Source organism: Choristoneura fumiferana, chromosome 25 (assembly GCF_025370935.1).
Source record: "Choristoneura fumiferana chromosome 25, NRCan_CFum_1, whole genome shotgun sequence".
In the NCBI taxonomy this organism is placed as follows: Eukaryota; Metazoa; Arthropoda; class Insecta; order Lepidoptera; family Tortricidae; genus Choristoneura; species Choristoneura fumiferana.
This window is the reverse complement of record NC_133496.1, coordinates 10,203,187-10,229,446: the sequence shown is the minus strand read 5'-3', so window position 1 is coordinate 10,229,446 and position 26,260 is coordinate 10,203,187. Positions and strand designations below refer to the sequence as shown.

General features: G+C 38.3%; 2 protein-coding genes across 2 annotated transcripts; one reads left to right on the top strand and one right to left on the bottom strand.

Moving 5' to 3' along the window:
* Positions 1-559: 559 nt before the first annotated feature.
* On the bottom strand, positions 560-11,514 carry LOC141442082 (RNA cytidine acetyltransferase-like). Its single transcript, XM_074106992.1, has 11 exons — positions 11,307-11,514; positions 10,820-10,914; positions 9,857-10,016; positions 9,414-9,550; positions 8,824-8,986; positions 8,279-8,421; positions 7,235-7,511; positions 5,868-6,083; positions 4,566-4,793; positions 1,968-2,113; positions 560-990 (listed from the first exon to the last, which is right to left on the bottom strand). The coding sequence occupies exons 1-11, from the start codon at positions 11,412-11,414 to the stop codon at positions 774-776; spliced, it is 1,890 nt and encodes a 629-aa protein (XP_073963093.1). The 5' UTR covers positions 11,415-11,514; the 3' UTR covers positions 560-773.
* Positions 11,515-13,293: 1,779 nt separating this feature from the next.
* On the top strand, positions 13,294-19,796 carry LOC141442083 (AT-rich interactive domain-containing protein 2-like). Its single transcript, XM_074106993.1, has 10 exons — positions 13,294-13,628; positions 13,829-13,919; positions 15,146-15,255; positions 15,839-15,969; positions 16,337-16,549; positions 16,999-17,243; positions 17,481-17,756; positions 18,669-18,830; positions 19,235-19,398; positions 19,625-19,796. The coding sequence occupies exons 1-10, from the start codon at positions 13,534-13,536 to the stop codon at positions 19,707-19,709; spliced, it is 1,572 nt and encodes a 523-aa protein (XP_073963094.1). The 5' UTR covers positions 13,294-13,533; the 3' UTR covers positions 19,710-19,796.
* The last annotated feature ends 6,464 nt before the right edge of the window (positions 19,797-26,260 follow it).

The window sequence follows — 26,260 nt, the reverse complement described above, 5'->3', positions numbered from 1 at the left end:
ATACTTACCTATAGATCCTATAATAAAAAAGTCATGAGAACATAATTAGAAAGTCACAAAGAAGACATTGGCTGCCTGCAAAATCAGCTGGCATATGCTCTAAGTATTTCAAAGAAAAAGATTTCGTGGGTAGTGAAGAAGAAGCGTTGAAGATTGAAAAGGAATTTGACTGACGTGGCGCTAGGTGCTACTTAATCAAATCGATTGCTTGTAAAATAATATATAATACTTAAAAAATCATTGTAATATTAATGTGTATAATATTTGTTGAATAAAACATATTATTATACTGACTGAGAAGTAAAAAATTTGACCCTCAAAGGTATACATAAATAGGTAATTTTGTATGTAGATGATAAACAGTTTTTTAGTTTTATTTGATTACATTAACCATTACTTTTACTGGCGTTTATCGCGCTCTAATAATTTTCCCCCAATTTTGGGGAATTTGACATTACGTGGTATCATTTTGAACGCACACAATGACGACCGAATTGACGTAACGCGAGCGTAAGATGAAGCTGTCAAGTGGTCGCCTCGCACACAAGCAAGAAAAAGTTGGGACGTTTTGAATCGCATTGTTTCCTACGGACACTATCTAGTGTTGTATATAATCAAAGCAGAGCAAATAACCTTTGAGGGAGAAAAGTCCTCGAGTGGCAACCACGAATCGGAAGACGAAGCGTTGGCCTCTCACCAGATGGACTGACGACATCGTGAGAGTTGATGAAACCGGTGAATGCAAGTGGCAAGCTGTCGTTCATTGTGGCGTTCTAAGGGGGAGGCCTTTGTTCAGCAGTGGACGTCTTCCAGCTGATGGTGATAATGACTAGACTACATACCCGCTGGTAGGATGGGTGCGTGGCTATCCTCACGATTCTGGCTCCAGACAGTTTGGGGAAGTCTTTGTCTCCGAACTGCTCGCAAATGTTCCAGGGGATAAGATCCCCGGCCGCCTTCCGGCCGCGACCCAGGTTGTCGCGGACCGACCTGGACGATGAGAAAGGTAGCTTCATTATTGTTGAAGTCGTTCGTTTTCTTTGGGAAAGATTATCTCACATTTATCTTACATAATGAACACATAGAGAGCATGAAACGTAAAAATTGTTTTAGTAGTAAAGGGCGGGATCTTCGCAGGGCGATTAGCAAGAGCTGGATGAGAGTGGCCGAGGATCGTGCTCAGTGGCGTGCCATGGGAGAGGCCTATGTCCAGCAGTGGACAAACATAGGCTGATGATGATGATGATGAAAACTCTTTATTGTTCAAAAAGGAAATACAGATAATTTATAGACAGAAAAGTATAAAGTACGAAGGCGGACTCATCCTTGAAAAGGTTTCTGCCAGTTAACCTATGAGTGGCAGTGAGGAGCAAGCAATCAAATAAAGCAGTTTTTTTCAAACTTTTTCAGGACGCGGCCCCCCTTAGCTTGATAAATATTTGGCGACCCCCGCTTACCTTGACTTACGGTGTATAAAGTATCTATCTTTTTTTAAGGTTTACGCGTTAAATAGGATTCTTTGTTCAGCAGTTTAGGCGTAAAAATATAACAGAACTACTTTAACACTTTCACTTTCAATATCAGTTCCAATGTGTTCACGTCTCCAGAATACGGTATTTGACTATTTTGTATATGTTTTATAAATTAAAACTACACAATACCTGTTATCGAATAGAAAAAATTTTTAAGCTACCTTACAAATAACAAAGTTATAAAGGTTTGAAATTCAAGATTAGAGAGAGAAAGACATACTGGCATGTGACGTCACACGCCAGTACCGCCATACTTGCTGCATAGAAAAAAGCGTTTGAGAAAGAGACAGTATAGAACTATTTAAATTTCAACCGACATTTTCGTATATTCGCTAAACACTATCTGTTATATCTATATTTTCATTTAATAATAATTAAGATATGGCAAAATCAGGAGTTGTCCAAATACCGTATTATAAGGATGAATGTTCTCACTTGTCAGATATGTTTCCCTCCAGCACACATTTGTACGACGCAGAGCACCTCCGCATAGACGTGGCGTTGGGCGGGGTCGGCGCGAGCAGGACGAACAGACAATGCGCCGGCGCATCCGCTAAGAGTTGGAGGTCGTTGGGACTGTTCTGGAATATTCAAGTTTTAGTACAGATTATAGTATCGTCACAGTATAAAAGTCCCTACAGTGTTGTTTCTGTATTAGTATTTACGCAAGTTTGTCAAATTTAAATTTGGAATAGATGACGTATCCATATTGGTATTGCTAAATTGTATTGAATTTATACTTACTAGTAAGAAGTATTAAAATTAACTAAATAAAAAATTTTTACCTTTCAAGATTAGACCGACAAAGACTCGGTTTCTGACTTAACGGACAAGTCCTCTTATTAAAATTAAATTAAATATAATTTATAAATAGATGAAATCATTCCATTTAATGAAATTTGAATCACAGCGTATGCAATTTTAAAACTTGATAAAGTGATTTTTTCAGAAACGCAAATATGTATATGATCGGCGAATCGTGAATGTCTCTAGATGATTCGTAGGCATGTATCGTGAAATGGCGCCATTTCATCATTGATTAGAGTTAAGGGGTGATCTATTTGTTCGAATAGACGATAATCACTTGTCAGTTCTAATCAATTGATGAAATGTAAATTGATGTTTGTTATTCTGTAAGTTGGCCGCAAAAGGCTTTTACAAGTCACATTCTTATAATATTATCAGCACTTTCTGAAAGACCATCATTGCAAGAAGAATACGCGGCAAGAAACTTGATATAAAGTTATTTTTTCAAAATAATATGTATTCGGCGGCCAATCGTAAAATCCTCTAGATCACGAAATTCCTAGGCATATCGTGAAATGGCGCCATTTCATGAATTGGCTAAGGGGTTACTGCCCGAATTCTTTGAATTTTTATACCAACGTTTCATAAAAAATAAAACCGAACATTTTTCAAATTTTTTAAATGGTCATCCTGTAGAAAGGTTAGGTTAGTTTTATTCAAAAATTACATTCAGAAAATAAATGACTAGACAAATTTCAAACATTACATTATGACTAACAATTTTCGGGCAATATAGACCCGGCTAAGGGACAACCGCCGTATCGTTCAAAAACTCACCGTTTAACGATTTTGGCCAACTTACACTAAAAATGAATTCTAGTCACATATGAACAGAGTTAATTTTTAGTGTAAGGTATTAATGGGGAATGGATGAAAATTTCAGAAACGCTTGAAATTTTTTTTATCGATAGGAATAACCTTTCTAATCAACAGAAAAAAATAACAGATTTTTAAGTAGCATCAAATAATTTAAAAAATTAAAGTGTTTTCTTTCCGACAAATTACGATAGTCCGGTCGGTTACGGGTTGTTCCATAGCCCAGAACAAAAAACTTTAAAAAATAATTTAAGTATGTGTCTTTGACTCGTTCGTTTTGACAGGTGACACTCTTTACCGGCCCGGATAATACCACCATGGAAATGCTGACCCTGTTTTTCATGTACACACCCATACATCCATAGAAGCTCATGTCAGTTTCTATGGGCGTGTACATGAAAAACAGGGTCGGTATTTCCATGTTGGTATTATCCGGACCGGTAAAGAGTGTCACCTGTCAAAATAAACGAGTCAAAGACACATTTTTAATTTTTTGTTCTGGGCTATGGAACAACCCGTCGGACTATCGTAATTTGGTGGTAAAGAAAACTCTTTCATTTCTTAAAATTAATTGATGCTACTTAAAAATCTGTTTTTTTTTTCTGTTAATTAGGAAGATAAAATAAATCGATAAAAAAAGTTTTAAGCGTTTCTAAAATGTTCATCCATTCCCCATTACGGCCACCCTTCAATAACTGGCCACCTTATACTAAAATGAATTCTGGTCACCTATAAATAGAATCCATTTTTAGTATAAGGCAGACAGTTATTGAAAGATGGCCAGTAATTGATGATTTACTCCAGTACTAAGTAAAAAAAACATTAAAACTAAAAAAAAACGCATAAAAAATTACAGGAATGTATGGGGTAGTTCAGAACCTAAGTCTAAACGAAACTAAAGACTGTAACGCCAAACGAGCCTGTCAACAATGGCGCCATCGAGCGATATGTTTCTTGCTAGAAAACCTTATTCAACCACGTTTTTATGAAGTCGCCAGAGCGGGAAACGTAGTAGGCTCTAAAATACCATCCTTATAATGATTGGCAACGTATATAGCGACCGGCCGATGCAAGAACGCTTCGGCAGCTTGTGGTACATAGCAGAGCAGCGCGTCTCGGTTCACCCGGTAGAGGTCACACAGGAGTGGGGCGAGTTCCTTTTTTTCTACCCTTACTACATTTTCTTTAAATGTCCCGGTTGTCCCACACTTATGGCAACCCTACGTTAGTACCGTCAGGTCTCATTTGGAATTTATGTCACGTTAGTGATTGGTTTATGAGCCAATTTCAAGCAAGAATGTAACATCAAACAAAGGCGCCATCTATCGAATAGTTTCTTGCCAGAAAACCCTCACTCAGTCACGTTTTTCTGAAGTAGTAATCGTAGTACCTAGGATCTAAAATACCAACCTTATAATGACTGGCAACGTATATAGCGACCAGCCGATGCAAGAACGCTTCGGCAGCTTTGTGGTAGCAGAACAATGCGTCTCGGTTCACCCGGTAGAGGTCGCATGAGTGAGGCGAGGGCGCGCCCACGCCAACAGAGGGCGCTGGCGACTCGAGGCACAGAAGGGAATTCAGCCACGCCTCTATGGGGTCGCCCGAGCGGTAACGGATAGGCTCTTCGAGTTTTATCTGGAATCAACATCGTATTTTTATCATCGACATCAGTCAAAAGACGTCTACTATTGAAAAATGTCTCTTTGGAGCGGCACAATGGTCACCTTATATGCCATCAATATAAAAAAAGCCCGTAACTGAAAATCAATTATTTTACTTAGTATACCTTAGGTCCACATTAGTTATTTATTTTCAGATACATTTTTTTTTAAGTGGTGACCGGTTATTTACTCGACACCAAAACTTAATCGTTGCGAGAGTGACAGACATCTAAAAAACCGAACGACGTACCTACCTCATTTTGTAACGTCGTTCGCATGTCACTGTTATACTTTAAGACGGTGGATCACTGTGATTTTTTTCACTGTGCCGTTGTTTTTCACCCATCTTTATAAACTTACCGGCGCGGGGCTTCGTGTTCAGTCTACTAACACTAGGTCCGCTGCGCTCAGGATGGAATGACAGTCGGGTTTTTTTTTCAGTCGAGTCGCCTTAATGGCCCTTTGGCCTTGTGTCTTTACACTAGGTCCTTGCTTTTATTTATTAGTTTTTTTTTTTCAGTTTTATGTGAGGTACTTCACAATAGATGACGGCGCACAGTCGAGAAAAGTCCAGTATGAACGACTAGGAAGGGTGGATCCAGACAGAGCCGGACTCTCACCGCCTACAAACCCCCGGCTACACGTCACCAACTTCTGGAGCTTATTACGAAGAGGAGAGGGTTGGAGAGTCTTGCTTCAACTATTTGCTGGAAAGTCAGGAGAGGAGCATGTATTCTCCCGTTAGGCCTCGGTCGTTTTGACCCCCGCCGCCCGCGGCGTGCAGCGTCCACCCGCCGCAATGCTTCAAAATAACTGAAGACGCCGCGTGCGGACGCGGCGGGCGAGAACGACCACTCCCGAACATTCTCGAACACACCATACAGACGCCGCCCGCTGCACGCCGCGGGTGGCGGGTCATAACGACCGAGGCCTTAGGCTCTGCGTGGTGCGTGGGTCAATATTTTTTGTTGATCCCCATTGGTTCCTACTTTAACCGACACTGGGTTTATGTTAGTTAGCAGTGTCATATAAAGTTGTAGCAACTTACCGGCGCCGGCGCATCGTGTTTAGTCTGCAGCATAGCGAACAGCTTGAGCGAAAGAGCGCGTCCCGTGCCCTCGTACCCAGAGACTGTCGACGACAGGAGAGCCAGCGGCGCCTTGGTAGCGGCCGCGGACACATGCGCTATAGGGATGGCCGCGGCTTCGTCTACTAACACTAGGTCCGCGGCGCTCAGGAGGGAGTGATCGTCGGGGGTTATGTACTGAAAGAAAGCATACGTGTTGGCAACACAGTCACTAGCACCAATATCTGACAAAGAGTGCATAAATATCTGGTTCGACTCTATTTCTAGGGCCGATAGGACGTGTCAGATATTTTTGCACGCTCCGCTGTGGTAGATATTAATACAGGTACTAGTATGGGTATACCTTTACTTGCCTGAATTTCATTTTCCCGAATTTCATGTGCCATAATATTCAACCGCCATAATATCGTTTGTTATAAATTCATTTGCACTACTCATTGTTTACCATATTAATCAAATGACAGAATCTATGTTTCTCATAATTTTAATTTCAATAATTTCATTTTTTTTAATCATTGTAATCCATAAGTATGACATACCATAATGTCATTTGCCATCCATGTAATTGATGATACTGATAAATCCCATACGTCCAACAAGCCTTTGAATTACGTAAATTTTACCCACATAGGTTAGGTTAGGACGGAATTACGACAAGGCGCGAAGCGCCACAACTACGCGGAATTACACATTAATTGCAGTCGTTCAGGTCCCTATCAGACTTAGGTTAGGTTTAATATACATAATTTAGGCATATTATTGCACTTAATAAAATGGAAAACAATATGTATGGCATTCGTATCATTATGGCATCTAATTTTCGGGAAAACAAGAGTGTGTCGAATAATTTTTCTAGGAAACGAAACATTCGGTCAAATTAAATTTTTGCCATATGAAATTCGGGCAAATGACATTATAACATATAACTTTCGAGTTCGAGCAAACAATAGATAACCACTAGTACGTTTACAGTGATGGATAGCAAAAGTAATAATTTCATTTATTTGTAAAAAAAATACACGGATACTCGAAATCACAATAGTCCTCCTGTGTCAATCCTGATTGACTTTAATACATTAAAAACATAATTAAACGTTCAAGACTCGAGAACAAACATTCATATTATTCATATCTGCCCAGACCAGGGATCGAACCCGGGACTTCAAGCTTCATAGTCAGATTCTCTAACCACTTTGCTATACTCAGCAGTTTGTACTCAGTGGCACAAAATTTAGCCAACTCTGCATACAAAATTATCTGTTACTGCATACATTTAAGGGACAGATTTTCTGTCGCTCAGTATTTATAGTAGTATTATTATCACTCACCTGTACAGTTTGTCTCGAATTCCTGGCAATATTAATACCCACTATGGCCTTCTTGAAATCAGGGTTCGTCGACCTCAAGATATTGTAGTCTATATGCTCCTGGTACAAGCATACGTCCAGGCCTTTGAGGACGAACTCGAAGAACGTAATCAAGTTCTCTGGGTGGGGCGAGGTGACGTAGATGTTAACGTAGCCTAAGGCCACAGCTGCAGCGACCGCGAGGCCTAGACAGGCTGACTTACCGCGGCCTCGAGCGGCTGTGAGACAGTGCGGAGGCCTGGGAATAAAGAAATGGTATAAAGAGATAAATTTACAGACTACAGACTTGTCAAAAATAAAACAGATTCACAAAAAGATCGTCAAGAAACAAAAATTCACAATAAAAACATGATCAAAATAATAACAACATTGATTAAAAAAAAATTCAATGGACAAAATTAATTAAATAATGTCATTTATTTTGATTTAAACATGGTATCATTTGCCTTATAAATAGAGCCAATGTGCCAGGTCTAATTTTCTATTTCATGCATGCATGTCTATTTTTTTTTACTCTAAAATGAATGAAATAAATGTTATGAATTTTTAAACTAAGATTGAATACTGATTATTATATTATTATTTATTATTATATTAATAAATTAATTATTAAATAACGTATTTGTACCAGTTTCTGTAGCCAAATGGTTAGGTCGGGAAGAGATCGTTTTTAAGCGATAAGACCGCCTATTGTCTACCCTGTATTTTGTCTCTGTAGTAATGTATTGTATTGTGCAATAAATAAATGTACAATGCGATAATTTTCATTTTTAACCCCCGACGTAAAAAGAGGGGTGTTATAAGTTTGACCGCTATGTGTGTCTGTCTGTGGCACCGTAGCTCTTAAACGGGTGATTTGACTGATTTGAATGCGGTTTTTTTTATTTGAAAGCTGGTTTTCTAGCGATGGATCTTAGACATGTTTTATCAAAATGGGTTCATTTAATTAATGGACATGGAAAGTAAAGCTTTGTTTTAGTAAATAATCCAAATTATGTTACATACCTGGATGCTTTGGAAGCTAGTGTATCTATAATAGCGATAAGTGCTGAGGCCTGGTCGTAAGTGCGACAGAGAGCGACGAGCGGGCCGGCGGGCGGTGAATCAGAGAGAGACGACACTAGATCAGTCAGTTTCGGGTTTACACGCTGAAAAATGAATATTGTATTTCATAATATCATGTATCTGAATGCTCCCAGAATTTATGACAGATAATTAAATACGCAGTTGGATTTAGCTTCAGGCTGAATCGTTCACAACCTCTTCAAACTGAAATCTCAATGAATGAATGACTCAATCAGTTATTTTATATGACATAACATTGTTATGTAAAAAAAAATAAGTTCGGCATTTTATCTTTCAGGGTGTAGGTAATAAATAATGCCTTGTTTTTAATAATTTTTTTCCTGCATGAGATTTTTCTTTCCCTCCCCCTCATGACAAAATTATGTGAAATTTTTATTGCAAAATCTTAGTAAATTCGAAATAGCTTTGCCTTTGGTGGAAATAAAAATAGTACCCCCTCTAAAAACCCACAATTCAGTACGTACCTCTGGCGCCTCATTGACGGGCTCCACTTGTGCCGTCTTCGACGATATCGGGAGCACTGTCAAAGCGTCGTCCAGGATCAAACAGCGAGGGTTATCAGCTAGTGATAGGAGGAAACGTTCGTTGAACCTGTTCACTACCGTGTCGTGGGCTTCTGTCTTGAATCTGTAAGTCAAAGTCAATTAAGGCTATAACAAGCACTTACTTGTATGAATGTCAAAAAAAATTACTACCAGTACGGAAAAACCCCTGTTGAGAAAACCAGGCAAAATGGGCTAATTTCCTTAAAAAAAAATCATATTAGTCAATCAGTTATTATCGAAAAACATGTATTTTTTCTTCTCTCAATTAAACAAAACATGATGAAGATAGCCAAAAGTTCCGCGAGTCGTTACGCTGTGACTTTTTCGCACGACGTGACGGCACGGGTGTCCATTCCCAAAGTTTGATGAGCTTCATCTCTGTCATTTTTTGTTTCATTGAGAAAAGAAAAGATACATGTCCAATAATTTCTGATAAACTGACAGTCTAGGTAATTAGATCAAGTTTTTTTTACTCTGGCTTTACATTTTACAAATAAATCACTCAGTACCTTGAATGAACATCCATTGTAATGGAATGCAGTTGCCGCAGGGAATCCATAGTCTTCAGTAAAAAGATGATGAGTCCACCACCCTCCACTGTTTCTATTGTGCGAGCCATCAAATTAGGTGTGAGAGCCTCGAAGTCCTGAATAAACATTTATATATTATTTAAATGATGTGCAGTACAGACAGTCAGGGGGGAGGGGGATGATCAGCGCCAGCCAAAAGAAAATATAAGTAGAACCACTCTCTGCAGCCAAAATGAATTTTACATTCTTCTCTTTTAATTCAAAAATAAATAATAATAGTATAGTTCGGACATCAACTAGACACACATTAACAGACAGTTTAAATGCAACTATTACAGTTTATTATTCATAGCCATATGAATAATAAACTGTAATAGTTGCATAGAGCAGCCCACTATTTATAAAGACTTTATTAACATTACCTGTAACACACACACTCCATAGGTTTGACCGAGCATAGCATGGCTCTCGGAGTAATACCGTCCATGTATTGTAGTTGCCACTCTGAATGCATCAAACAGAGATTCTTCCGACACCTCCAGTTTTCCTGCTGCTATTTTCTTAGCTCGTTTGCGGCCGTGACTTGAAAAATATGACATAAATATATAATAGAAAACTTAAAACATGTTTGTTGGATATATGGTAAAAGAGAACTTGACACAATTATTAAATGATAGTTTCAAGAGACTACTCTAATAAAAAAACACGTTATTTAACTCTGAAAACTAGGTTCACTTTAAATTAACTGTAAAATTAGGTTTTTACTAATTGGTCACTTAATTGAATTGGCAAAAAAATTATGTCAAAATTACTATAGCCATAAAAAAAACTAGAGGGAACTACATTACAACAGATCATAAAAAGTACCTATGTCAATTGATTGGTGTTGCAAAATTCTTAAAGTTATAATAATAATATTTATTTAATAAACCACTTTTTTATTTTATTGTAGCTTCGCGCTCTTGGTGCATTTAGCCAAACGGGGAAACGGAATTAGATAAGGGAAATGCGTAAGGATCGGAATTTAGAAAAATGGGTTGGAAAAGATCAGGAAGGGTAAATAAACCACTTATTACTATTTTAAAATATGACAAATAAAGTTAAATGGGCTTGTTAGGAGCCATCGGGTAAGACCTCTGACCTTTATTTTAGGATAACCTGTGTTATGAAGATCATTGGTTTGGTATTGGAACACTTAGTTAACAAGGTAATATGAAATCTTTGACAATATACTATCAAAAGAGAAACAAAAAAAAGACAAAAGTTAATATATTATTATTTTTTTGTTTTTTATTGTTATGTTAATGTTGTTAGTTATTATTATTTGTTATAGAAATAAAAAAGTTAATTTATAATTGAAATTTAAAATTGTATGGTATACTTACTTGCTTATAGCTTCATCTTTGTTTTTATAGCACCAGAGGACTGTTGGGCGTGATTTAACAGTTGATTTGACCAGTATATCATATAGGATTGGCACCTAAAACCCAAGAAATATATTAAATTTCAGTAAAAATGTTCAGGTTCTTAAGAAAATGGGTAAAACTTTTTTATTTTTTCAAATTTACTTTTTCAATGAAATAGAATCATATAGAACACACCACCCTTATATCTCAACCCATAGTATTAACAAATAACACATCACTTGAGAAAAGTAAGTATAGGTCTTGTATAGGTATTACAATCACCATGGTTATAGAAACATTATGAATTCGTGTTTGGATGCTAAGTAATATTTTACTTTCTCCCTAATACACCGAGACATGCATAGCAAATAATTTCTGTCATATTGAAACAAATACTTAATAGCTTATATATATATGCTTTAAATTAAACGGAATAAGTTATAAAGTTATTGAAACATTAACTTACTTGATCTCTGCTCTTATCTCCGACAAGCAGAAACATTGTACGGTGTCCAAGCTTTACTCCATTTTCTATCATAACCCTAATACGGTTATCAATCTTCTTTTTCACCATTTTTAGCAAATTATTTTCAGATAATAAACAAAACAACGTTAAATTCTAACCTCAATTCTTATACCACCATGACGTTTAGATAACCTAAAAATTAATTCCACGCGTGACAGATGTTGAGTTTCGTTTTCGTTTTTTGATAGTGGCCAAATATAAATTTACTGTCTTATAATTTAATAGGAAATAATTATATAATTGACTTTTTAATAATATGTCATTTAAAATTTATTAATTTAAACATTAATTTGAGTAATTACAAGTAATTTATTTTCCAACATGAAATAAATAAAGCGCATTCAACATTGCCAACTAATAAGGTCATTTTTACACAGTGCAGTACAAGTTTGGAAAAATTTAACAAACCACCACCACCAGCAGTAGTGAAACGGTATAGCACGCGGTACGGAATATCGAGGACCTGGGTTCGATTCCCAGTGCTGATCTTATTTTACTGGTTTTTATGTGCATCTATATTTCAGTTTGTATTACTTTGTATTTTCAATTTAGGTTTTACGGGATGACCGTAAAAGTAAAAATTTGGAATTGAAATAAAAATTCAAAAAGATTTAAAAAAACAATCTCAAAATTGAACAACACAGCAGGGCTATTTCGAAACTCGAAACTTGAAGTTCGTGTCGTGCGGTCCCTCTGACACTTATACTATTTAATACGAGAGCGAGAGGGACGGTACGATACGAACTTCGAGTTTCGAGTTTCGTAGTAGCCCTGCTGATCTTTGACTACTTCGCTTCGCTTCAATTTCATATAAAATTTTAAGAAGTTCAAAAAACCGTTTTAGTTAAACATTCTAAAGTGGATATTTGACCTAATGGTGACGTGATATTTTTTTTTCTCAAAATTACTAAAATTAATTATTGTTGTTATTATACATGTGCAATGCGGGTAGACTAGTGCAAAGAGTAGTACACTAGTGACAGTGAACAAAAGGAGGTAGAAGGTAAAACCGGCTATCTGTTTTCTGCTCAGCTTATGTGCTCAACAGCCAAAATATTTATATTTGTAGCAAATATTTAACTTTGAAGCTGTCTTTCAAAATAAAAATCCTGAATAAATGGCCTCTGCAATACCTACAACCAGCAAAAACCGTTCCTATAGTTTCATAGAATTTAATGAGGATCGTTTTTTTTTTCGTTTTTTTCCGAAACATGCGCAAAACCTGCGGAGCAATTCAATGGTGCGTGTGAAGTTCCCGATCCGCACTGGGCCCGCGTGGGAACTACGGCCCAAGCCCTCTCAATCTGAGAGGAGGCCAGTGCCCAGCAGTTGGACGTATATAGGCTGGGAATAATGTAGCTCTCACTCCTGCAGATAGATATTTTTTTTCACTCCATTGTTTTGTAAAAAAAAAATTGAAAGTTTATTTCGGCAAACCACACGTTTCGTCTTTTTGTTAACTCACGAAACGTGTGGTTTGCCAAAATAAGCTTTCAATTTTTTTTCCAAAAAGGAAGCTACATTATAAGTCTACTATCAATAAAAATAATAATATGGACCATCCCAGAAAACTTAAGGTATCCAATTGTTCTAGTCTAGTTTAAGAAAAAATAGCTGTAGCTTATAGCATTTAATAACTTTTAATAACTAGAAATACATTCAAGATATTGAAACGAAAACATTTTTGTTTATTTCTGATTATAAATGATACATGTCGTCAACAATTACAACTAAATTAAATTAAATTAAATCAATTAACAAAATTGAAATAGATTAAAGTATTGAAAACTGTTTTTTTAAGTCTACGTTAGATATTCCAGTCCAAACAATCTGGATGATTGGATAACAGAGAGATGCCCTCGAAAATGAAAACTTCACTCTTTGGTTGACAAAGGAAAACCACTGTCCGTGTACACGCACCCTAACTCTCTGTCAAACGCTGTCTGTGTGTGAGTGAACAAACGGGCATAAAAAAATGCCTTTTCGAGTATTTGAGTCTTTTGGATTTTTCTACTATTTTGAATGACTTTCTTACAATTTTCGATTCATTTAGTTCATATGTGAATTGTGATGTATTCACCTATATTTCATAATCTGCGTGGCCGTGTGCTAAGTGTAACCGTGTGAAAATCGTGTTGTTTCAAGTACCGCTATTATTAGATTAAAAATGTCTAAACCACAAATAAATACGAAATCTAGCACCTATATTAAGGATAAGGAAGCATTTTTGAAAGAACTAAAGCAGTTCAACGAGAGTAAAGGGTAATAATTGTTTTCATGACTGTATTATTTATCTTAGCATTTGTTGTGATGCTTTCGTAGTTTACGAGCTAATAAGAAATAATTGGGTCACAATTTCACCAGTTATTATTGTTAAAATATCATATGCGGCTTTTGAAAGCGCTTTTTCCATTATTGGTAAGCATTTATACATATTATAACCTTATTTTGTTTATTTTCAGAATACCATTTAAGATTCCTTCAGTGAATTGCATTGACATAGATTTATATCTATTTTATACATTAGTACAGCAGAGGGGTGGCATCAGTAAGGTAATTTGTTCTTTTATCAAGCTAGTTTTACTTCAAACAATCTTTACTGGAAAACTATCATAAAATAAAAATGATCTCAGTTTTTTTGTTGCCGAGTGGTGGCTAGAAAAGGTAAGAAATAATACTTAAAAATACCATATCAAGATACTGTTTAACCCAACTGGTGTTTCGAAAATTACAAAATATTTAAAAACCATGGGTATTAAATGATATTGACCCGGATATTTGATATATACCCGGATTGGACGACCGCATGGCTAAGTGGTTAGAGAACCTGACTACGAAGTTTGAGGTACTGGGTTTGAATCCCGGCGGGGCAGATATTTGTGTGAATAACACGAATGTTTGTTCTCGGGTCTTGGATGTTTAATATGTATTTAAGTATGTATTTATCTATATAAGTATGTTTATCCGTTGCCTAGTATCCATAGTACAAGCTTTGCTTAGTTTGGGACTAGGTCAATTGGTGTGAAATGTCCCATGATATTTATTTATTTATTTATTATTTATTTATATTTCACATCTTAAATCGAGTTTAGCTCAACATGTTTCGGGCTAATCCATAGCCCTTCTTAGAAGCAACGCGATTTGGCGGCTGCTGCAACATGTGCACTGTGCACATGGATTAGCCCAAACATGTTGAGGTAAACTCAATTTAAGACGTGAGTTATCCTGGTCAATATCATTTAATATAGGCTGACATGATCACCTTGAGTGTTCAAAGCCTCATCATTTATACTCATGATTTTTCAATATTTGTTACAAGTTTCTATCACCTTTTAACATATTTATCCAAAATGACCCATTAAAGTTGTTGTATGCGCAACAAGTTAATGAGTGAGTATAAATAGGCTGTTACTGAGTCAGTGAGTTATACTTTTGGTCACAATACGCTGTCCATAGTGAGAGAAGGGTTTTGATTTGAAGGTCTGGTAATTTTATTATCATTAAAATATATGCATATACTATTAATAAACATTCTAATTTCGTGGCACTCGGTAAGGGTAGCAAAATAAATAAATACATTCCAATATTTGAATAAAACGCGCGCGCAGTTCCCTCTGCATTTTTCCAGGATAAAAAGTAGTTATGTCACTCTCGGGCCATAAACTATCTCTATACCAAAAATCACGTCGATCCGTAGCTCCGTTTCGCCTTAAAGACGGACAAACATACAAACACACACACTTTCGCATTTGTAATATTAGTATGGATTTTCCTTGCAGGTAAACTTCTATGATGTCTGGGAGTCTTTTCTGCGTCCGTTGCGGTTGCCTCACCCTTGTATCAATGGATCAACACTGCTTAGAAGAATATATGGGACATATTTGGAAAAGTAAGCAATGAGCTACCATGCATTTTTTTTTTTTTTTGTTATTTTCTCATACTGTATTCAAGACAATGAGCTAGAACAGTAGAATACTGGTTGTTTTGTGCAGTTTTAGAAGCTTAACTAACTATTTTCTTATGGTAATGATACTTGTGAAGACTATACCTTGCAAAAAAAAATTAGGCACATTCTGAATCTAGTATTCCTTTTTAAAATACATCCCATCCGAGCCTATATACGTCCCACTGCTGGGCACAGGCCTCCTCTCAGAACAAGATGGCTTGGGCCATAGTTCCCACGCGGGTCTAGTGCGGATTGGGATCTTCACCCGCACCATTGAATTGCTTTGCAGGTTAGTGCAGGTTACCTCACAATGTTTTCCTTCACCGCAAAGATCCTGGTAAATTTTGAATTTCGAAAAACTCCGAGGTGCGAGCCGGGGTTTGAACACGGCCCTCTGCTTGAGAAGCGATAGGTCAAACCACTAGGCCACCACGGCTTTTTACAATTTAAAATACATAGAGGATCAAAAAATGTGATTGTAAAGTGACAGTGTGTCAGATTATTGAGTGTTAAATTCTGTCACTAGATATGAGAAGGCCAAGGGCCCTCCGAGCCGAGATGATGATAATGACATGGACGACTTGGACTTAAGATCGACTCGTGGCCGCGGCAGTAATGTTCCCAGGACGCCTTATGGAGGAGGAACATATTATTCAGGTATTTTCATTATTGCTGATCAAAAGTATCAGCTACAAATGTTTTTTTTTTTGTATAAAATTGGTTAAAATAACCGTGATGAACAAATATGACCAAGTACAACTCAAAATTGTTAGGACCACTTATCATAACTTATAAATCCTTGAGCTCTAAATGCCATATGCCCTCATAAAAGGGGATATTTTTGGAAGTTTATGGATTTTTTCATTTCTCAAAAATAGACTATTCCACACACAGAACAATAATAGGCATTGTAACTCATATATTTTACTCTGGATTTAACTAACGCTTGCTGCTCGCGTAAATATAAACTTGTTGGTTAAAATACATCCTTTTATACATTTAGCACAATCTACTATTTTTATAGCTTCTGGAGAGCCCCTGCGAGCAGTTCAGACCCGAGTTGCTGGGCCTTCGGAACGTCTGGCTCTGTCCCTCCTGTCTCCAATGCCGAATGAGCAAGACTTTGCTGTCAATGTCTGCACGGTGTTGGCCGCTGATCACTCCAACAGGATGCCTTTGGGAACCACACCTCATATACTGGATTTCCTGTTAGCGCATGCAGGGGTGTATAACCACAGTAAGTATGATTTTAACTTTTTAACAATTACTTCTCTATTGTGACACCGCAGTAGAGTAATCTCTCTTCAGACAAATGCCTAAAATCATTAAAAAAAAACAAGTGTGCTATTAAAATAATGGAAAGGGGCGGGTTATTTGACTTAACTGTTAGAGACTGGCAGAGATCCCTTTAGGGATAAGACCGCCTTTGTACTTAGCACTTTCTTTTTTGTGTAACATTTTTGTATTTCCTTTTTGTACAATAAAGAGTATAAATAAACAAACAAACAAACAAACTAAATAATTGTTTATTTTTTATTTATTTGTATGTTTTATAAATGAAAAAAAAAAAAATTGTTTTGTTAATTCAAGTTTCCTTGAATTAAGTTCTACATAATTCTTACTGCGTTACATTTGACGAATCAACTACTTATCTGCCATCCTTTTATATCAAAACTTTCTCTCCAGTGAGTCTCCGTGACACAATCGGCCGTTCCTACTTCGAGGCGCGCGGGCGGTACCCGCACGAGTTCTGGCAACTTCGGGCGGGCGGCGGCGGTGCAAAGGAACTGGCTGATGAAACCAAGTTCTCGCAGCTGAGCGGGGACCAGCCTGAACTGATGGTGCAGGCCCTGGCTGCTCATAACACGCTCACGGATTGTTTGCTGAATGAATGTGGAGGGGAAGAGTTGATTGAGAAGATTTTAGAAGAGGTAACGTGTATACAATTTAGGTTGTTAAGGTTGTGTGTACATATTTTTGTTACTTTGTCCATATATTAACATCGTAGATGACTGTACATAGAAAAAAAAACAAGGTAAGCAATACCTATCTTGTGCGTTTGCGTCTACATGAATCGGAGTCGCCACTTTTTCTCCTTTACTGCTGTCATTGAGCAGATGTTTTTCTTGTTTCCATGAAACGTTGAACCCTAATAATCCTTTTTCCAGGAAGCAAATGAGGACTGGGTAACGGAACCTTCTGAGGATGAACAGTTGTTTGCGCCAGAACTCCCCGGCGGGGCGTCGTGTGTGTACACGCAACGAGTACTCCAGATCGCATCCATAGTGCGATCACTCTCTTTCCATGAGGAGAACGTACAGTATTTGGCGAAGAATACGACGCTCATACGTTTTTTGCTGCTGTGCGCGAACTGCTGGGTCGGAAGTCTACGGCAGTCCGGGTTGGATGCACTCGGGAATATTTCCACAGAGCTTATTATTAAGGTACGTTTATACTTTATATAGGGTCATTTTTCCCCCCATGTAACTAGGCTTGTAGTCTAAAAAGGAGGAGGTTCTATGTTTGACTGGAAGTATGTATTTTTTTAAGAACAAATTGCCATTTTTTACATGAAACTACAGTGAGACTCATTCATATTTAATTAAAACAATCCGGATAAATCATGTCTTAAATCGAATTTAGCTAGACATGTTTCGGGCTAATTCGTAACCCTTCATCTAGGAGCAACGCAACACGGCGGCCGTGTATATCTGTATACCTTTACTTGCTCGAATTCCATTTGCCCGAATTTCACTTGCCATACCAACGTTTGCCATAAAATATATAGAACTGCTGTTTTCAGGATTTTTTTAAATGTCATCTGATACAATGCAGTAGCAGGTTAGGTTAGATTACTTTCATATCAACTCTAAAGAAAATACTATTTCAGAAATAAATTACTTATGGCAAATGAAAATTATGGAAAACGAAACATTGTGGCATATGAAATTCGGGCAAACGATAGAGAACCGTGTAACATACTAAGTTTTGACTAGACTGTAGGCGAGTCGCCCCCATTATAATTAATTTATTGAATCAGACGTTTCTTTGCAGTTCGTCCACCTCCACACTGTAAGAACACACACAAATCACACAAACCCATCCACCACCACCACTACACTACACTGACGCGTTTCGAACTCAACCAGAGCTCATCTTCAGAGGAACTCAACCGTTCACTACTAGGATGTTAGTCTAACATCTGGTAGCATGATGGTACCAGAGTTAGTTCGCACTATAATTGGCAGACGAAAATGCAATTGAAGTGTTATAGTTATACTAAGCAATTGTCATAATCAATTTCTTCAACCTTCCGAGTTCTCCTAGCTTTAAATCTTCACCCTGCTTGCCTACAGGACCCAGCAACCTGTCTGATATCCCGGCACATTCTGTCCACCATCCAGTCGGCTCTAGTGTCCAACGACCGCGCCAGGGTGTTGGCCGCATTGGAACTACTCAACAAACTGGCCCAGAATGAGGCCAATGAGGACACTCTGTTGAAGGTTTTGGAGGCTAAGGTAAGATCTTAGAACTTTAATGGTCATAGTAGATAGTATAAACGTGCCTTGCACGAGACGTTGACAACCGAGTCGCAAGCGCGGATTGATCTATTTGGGGTAAAATGGGTTAAGATGGGTTGTACACTCCGCTTTTTGCTTAATTGGGAGGAAGTTGCGCGGCAGCAGGTCAAATAAATGTTCATTTACTAGATTTTGTTTTTTATGCATTATTATTTTCAAAAATATTTAAAACATAGATAAAAAAAGTATATATATGTGTTCTTTTGTTTTCTTTGTTCCACTAATATTAAAAAAACAAAAACGTGCGGTGGTAAACGACTTGTATGCATTTGATGACTTGAGTGGTCACCCTGTATGAGAATTGAGTGTAACATTTTAATATTCGACCTTCTTATCCTCAGGTGTACAGCGACGTGTGTGCACTACTCACGCTTCGCGACATAATGGTGTTAGTGTGCACACTTGAGTGTGTGTACGCACTGACGTCGCTGGGCGACCGCGCCGGCGAGTACGTGGCGCGACTACCCGGCTTGTCGCTACGCTGGTCTCGCTCGTCACTGTCGAGGTAACACTCGGTAACATTATAGTGGCAGTGTGCACACTAGGTGTGTACGCTCAGACGACGCGGTGCTTGCAGTATGCACACTAGGTAACCCACAGTTACGCACAGTGATCTTTACTGCGTGCGCTTCAAGGCTCAGATTAGTTTACATATTGCTTTGAAATGTGTAGTCTCTCTGTTATTATCTCTCCTATGATTTCTTAAAATATATGTTTGTTTATTGTTCCAGGCACAAAGCTACGCCCCCGCGCTTGTATCTTAATGCGTGTGGTGGAAACAGTGAGCGGCCCGAGCGCTATAGCGGCTGCCGCTGAGAGGGAGCAGGACAAAAACACGCAGCAGCAACCGGTATTTAGCTATTTATTTATACCAGGGATGCACAAACTTAACAGGACCAGGGCCGCAGCAAATAAAAACAACTCATCATCTCATCATAATTTTGCTAGGTTTTTGCTATTGCTATTAGGTCGCTGGCGGGCCGCACGTACGTCTACAGCGGGCCCACATGCGGCCCGCAGGCCGTGGTCTATCTATCTAAAGATTTTCTGAAACCGAATGTTATTTAATGCCGCATTGTCTAACGCTCTGACGTTCGGGATCTTATTGACCTCTCTTTCTATCTCTTTCTACTTTCATCTTATACCGTGTGGCAGATAGAAGTGGTGAAAACAATTGTGATTCCAAGCGTATTAGACAATAAGGCCTCTGGTACACATTAAGCCAGGGGTTTCCAAACAATGTAAGAGTATGTGTACTTCAAACAACACATGTAACCGGCTAGCCGGTCGAGAAATGAAAAAGGCGTGTGGTTACAAAATAAAATATAATACAAAAGAAAAATATATACAATTATTTCAGTCAGCACTGCTCTTGTAGGTAAATTTAAAAAACACTGGCCTGAGACTTGTAGGACAGGTAGGAAAACAGGGCAGGGTGTTGAGGTAGCCTCGAAGCGTCCAGTCGCGCCGGCGATCTGCTCCGAGGCAGCAGAACGGGAGAGGAAGCTGGAGATGCTTGCAGCACCCATCCAAGCCTCGTTTTAGTGTCGGACCAGCGAAACAAAGCTAAACGAGACTTGGATTAGGTTTTCACACAATATAAACAAGAATAAATGTTACAAACAGAGCAAATAATATTTACAATACCTGCAATAGTGGCAGCCCTTATATCACAAGTAAAAGTCAGTGAATTAGCTATCACAAAGTGAAATAATTAGTTATTTCTATAAATAATCAAATTTCGGCTTACGCCCTGCCAAATAGTAGAGCCAATTGCGGAAAAAAAACAAATGAGTATCAACAATTTAGAATTTAGAATTTTGTTCTTTTGTAAGCGGCCAGTTGCGCACCGCGGAGGTTTGCCATGTTACAGTACCCCGCGCGCCCAGGAGAATTTTCCGAACGCAGAAGGCGGAGGAAAATTCAGTACAAAGGAAAAATGTAATCTGCAGAAAATTTACAATATTTACAACTTAAAGTCTTTAATATGCCACCTTCCGATAGCACGACCATTTTGATCAGCTAATTCATACACAAGAGGTGACAATTTCTTCAACACTGTGCACTTTACAAACTTAGGTGCCAATTTGGCGCTAAAATATTTACCAGCGTCACTAAGCTGATAGTTACGACGCCAAACAACATCGCCCTCATTGAACTCAGCTTGCTTACGCCTCAAATTATAATATTTACAGTTTTTTACATGCGCATCCCAAAGTGCAGCTTGCACCTTGTCGAAAATAGGCGACAAGTGGCCTAAGTTTTCCGCGTAAATATCTCGGGGTGCGAAAATTAAGTCGTCGTAGTCGACGTTGGTAGAGTCGGCGGCGCCGTATAGCGACCCGCACGGCACGAGCTCGCGCCCAAAGACCAGCAACGCAGGGCTGAAGCCTGTTACTTCGTTGACACTCGAGTTCATGGCAAACTGAATTTTGGATATATGTAGATCCCAATTTCTGTGATCGTTTTCTACAAACGAACTAATAGCAGATATTAAAATACGGTTGTAACGTTCGACAGAATTTACTTGTGGACAATATTTAGGCGTAAAATGAACTTGAGGAATTTTATACCTAGCAAAAAGTTCCTGCAATTCATGACTAATTAGCTGGCTACCGTTGTCCATAATAAGTGTTTGAGGAATACCGTATACTAAAAATACGTATTCTTCCAAAATTTATATATTATTTTAGTTGTGGCCTTCTTAATTGGAAATATCAGACAATATTTTGAAAAACAGCAATTCACAACTAAAATGAAGCGGTTCTGAGTTCGAGTCATTGGTAGTGGACCAACCAAATCAATGGACAGGCACTGAAATGGCCGACAAACCTCTTTTGGTTTCCCCATAACACCTAAAGTTTGATGATTTTGATACTTGTATGCTAAGCAAGTTTCGCAATCAGAAATATATTTACAAACGTCCCTATACATGCCTGGCCAGCTATAGCGAAGAGATAGCCTTTTATATGTTTTAAAGATACCGAAGTGACCAGCAGTAGGCTGGGCATGATTTTCGTTAATAATATCGTTCCTCATCTCCTTAGGAATAACGAGTTTCCAATCATATTCAGAGTTAGGATAGAGCTAGTTGGCTTAAATTTATACAAGTTATTATTTACAATTTTAAAGTCAGAAATGAAGCAGGAGCGTCCTGGCAACCTTTATACACTTTATTAAACCACTCGTCGTTAGACTGTACATAGACAATGTCGACCGGCACTGCGCGCGACAAAACATCAGGTACAACATGCTCTTTACCCTTTTTATGCCGGATCTCAAAATTAAATGCGGATAACCGAACACTCCAACGAGCAAGCCTGCCAGTAGGGTTATCCAGATTCAAAACCATTTTAATGCCGAATGGTCTGTATAAATAATAAATTTTTGTCCGTTATCCAAATAGCACCGCCAGTGCTCCAAAGAAACTATAACACTGAGCAGTTCGCGTTCGGTGATAGAGTAATTCTGCTGTTGCTTCGTCAAAGATCGACTGAAGTATGCAATAGGTCGCTCTATACTATTTTCTTCCTGAGTCAGCATGGCGCCGATTCCATAATTGGAAGCATCGGCGTGTACCGAAAAGGTCTTAGTAAAATCAGGACAAGTTAGGACTGGACTAGATACTAAAGCTTGCTTAATATTACTAAATGCACAGTCAGCCTCTTCGTTCCATTTAAAGGGAGGCGCTTTTTTACCAGTAGATGTGAGCAAGTTAAGAGGCGCAGCTAATGTGCTAAAGTTGGGTACAAAACGTCTGTACCAGCTAGCAGTGCCCAAGAATTTCTTTAGTTCGCGTCTAGAAGTAGGTGTTGGAATGTCAAGTATGGCTCGAACTTTTCGGGGTCCGTACGTAAACCCTTGTGATCAACGATATAACCAAGATATTTAAGTTCGCGACGGAAGAAACAAGACTTCTCAAAATTTATTGTTAGTCTAGCGTACTTGAGTTTATCTAATACACGAGATAATAAACAAAGATGGTCTTCAAATGTATTAGAAATTACAATTATATCGTCCAAGTACCAGAAAACGCGTTTTCAAACTCAGGTGTAAATAATAAGTCCATTAAACGCTGTTGAGTAGCGGGAGCGTTAGTTAAGCCGAAAGGTGTGACCTTAAATCTGTACATGCCACGACCTGGGACATAGAACGCAGTCTTGTCTCTGTCCTCTTCACAAAGTGGTAACTCCCAAAAGGCCTTTGCAATGTCTATACTGGACAAATACTTAGCGTCTCGCAAGTTATCAAGTATTTCATTAATGAATGGTAATTTATACGCGTCTTTTTTAGTCACAGAGTTGAGTTTTCTACTGTCTAGACAAAACCGCCAACTACCATCTTTTTTAGGCGTAACAAGAACAGGACTCAGCCAGGGACTCTCACATGGCTCTATAATATCTAAAGCAAGCATTTTATCCACCTCTTCTACCAGCACTTTTTGCTTCTCCGGTGAAAGACGATAGCACCGCTGTCGAATAGGTTCGTGATCACCGGTATCGATGCGATGCGAGATAAGGTGCGTTCTACCGAGTGGAAGAGACTCAGTAGAAGCATTTCGAAACTGAGCTATTATTTTATTTGCCTGAGCTCGTTGAGAGTCAGGTAGTTCTTCAAAAGGAAGAACCTGTTTAGAAGTGTCGTTAATAGTAAGAGATGTACAGTTTGAAGGCCGTTTGAGCTCTACGTTTTTCAAACAACCAGGCAGCAAATTGGATCTCTTCCAAAAATCGATGCCGAGTATAAAATGAGACGAGATATCAGGAATAACATGTGCGTTTATGAGAAAAGATTTTTCATTGAACTGCACAGGTAATTCTATAAAGCCAATAGAATGAGCAGGCTGTCCATTTGCAGCTCGCACAGAAATTTTGTGTGACGAGTTAAGTACAAATCCCTGACTAAGTAGATGTACATGCGAGTTATTACCTAGAATGGTAATAGAACTACCACTGTCAAGTAAACCACAGAGTCAAATTATTTACAGTAATATTTACATAAGGACGTTCATCGTCAATTTGGTCGTCAAAGAGGATCAAAGAAGTTTTATAGGACAGCATAAAAAGTCGAACTACGGAGAGCCAGTCTTCCCACTCTTACGCGAATATTTACAATCATTATTTACAATATTCCTTGACCTCAGTTACCCGTTTTTTGGAACAGACTTAGTTTTGTTATTTACAGGTTTATTACAAGTAGGACACTCAGAGCTACGCAAACCGTCCAATCCACATTTGAAACAAATTATTTTACGCGGTTCTTTACACATACGTAGTGAATGACCATTAACTCTGCAGCGCACACAAAATTGCTTATTAGTATTAACAATATTTACACAATGATTATTTACAGGTTTATATACAAAGTCCTCAGTCAAAGTAGAAGGACTGCTGGTAGGAGGTTCCTTAAAGTTTCTAGAGCGGTCTAGGCAAGCTTCGTACTTTTTACATATCACCTTCAAACTCTCTATGGATTGGACGTCAGACTGAGCTACCATAATGTCGTACTCAGGACGGATATTCCTCAATAGAATTTTAAGTTTATCTGCTTCAGGCATAGTATAGGAAAGCTTAGCAAATAAAGCCAACATAATGGCGAAATAAACGACAACCGACTCATCCCTACCCTGAGTGCGGTCCTCGATTTCGCGGAGCAGTTTATAGTCGTAATCAAATATATCAAAATCATCAAACAGTTTAGTTTTTAAGCTTTCCCAGTTATGAAAACTATCTTTATATGCGCGAAACCAATGTAGAGCCCTATCGGTAAAAATCTCGAACGAATGAGCTAGTAAATTTTCTTTCGACAAATTTCTAGACACAGCAAACTCCTCGAGTTTTTGTATAAAAGCGCGGGACAACCAACCCCGCAAACGTGAATTTACGGAATTCACTGGTCACTCCGCGGTCACAGTGCACAATTATCTTAGTGTCCGCGCTAGGACCGGAGTTTGCTGTGGCGCAAGAGGTCGAAGATTCGCTCCGAACGCTGTTTTTACTATCAAAACGAATTTTTAAGGCACTAAATCTGGAAACAAGATCTTTATACGTAGTACGGTATTCCTCATTATCAGAGACATCGATACGCTGAAGGCGTAAATAGATATGAGTCAAAAAAGACTGTATTTTCTGTACAAGCTTTGCATCACAGGTACTTTCGTATAGAATGATTTTATCCTCGACAAAGGAAAGTGATTTTTCAGTGCCACTACAATCATCGGCAACTGAAAAAGTTGATGTCAAGTCCTCAGCACTAAATTTGCCAACAAGTGAGCGAGCTGCCGCCGCAACTCCGCGACTGTGGGGAGCGGCTCTCCCTGCCTGATGCTCACCTCGTACATGAGCTCATTTTTATTTAACAAATTTACATTCAAAGCCTTAAAATCCATTTCAAAGCCCGGTGTTATGTACAAAAAATAATTATATACTTATTACACGTACATGAAATGAACATCGATACGTAAGCAAGCATAAGTTCCTAACACAAAATCACAAGAAACAAAGATATACACAAAAACAGAACAAATTGGAAAATTAGGCTATGTACAAAATATTGTAAAAGTATATAATTATAACACAATACGTTTAATGTACACGTAATATTTACAAGCGCTATGTACATAACCTAATCCAAGTCAAATGTAAGACTCACGTACTGACTGAAACAACCCTTGGGCGCCAATGTAACCGGCTAGCCGGTCGGAGAAATGAAAAAGGCGTGTGGTTACAAATAAAATATAATACAAAAGAAAAATATATACAATTATTTCAGTCAGCACTGCTCTTGTAGGTAAATTTAAAAAACACTGGCCTGAGACTTGTAGGACAGGTAGGAAAACAGGGCAGGGTGTTGAGGTAGCCTCGAAGCGTCCAGTCGCGACGGCGATCTGCTCCGAGGCAGCAGAACGGAGAGGAAGTGGAGATGATGATTTGGATTCAGCAGGAAAAGGAAGGGCTGGAATGAAACACCCTGCTTTACTGCTTGCTTGCAGCACCCATCCAAGCCTCGTTTTAGTGTCGGACCAGCGAAAGAGAGCTAAACGAGACTTGGATTAGGTTTTACAAAATGTACACAAGAAATAAATGTTAGAAGTAGATATAATAATATTTACAATACCTGCAATAGTGGCAGCCCTTATATTACAAGTAGTAGTCAGTGAAATAGCTATCACCGAGTAAATAATTAATATTTTCTTGTAAAGAAAATCAAATTTCGGCTTACGCCTTGCCAAATAGTAGAGCCAATGACAGGAAAAAACAAAAGAGTATCAATAATTTAGAATTTAGATTTTTTTTCTTCTGTAAGCGGCCAGTTGCGCACCGCGGAGGTTTGCCATGTTACACGATCATAATGAAACATTAAATAAA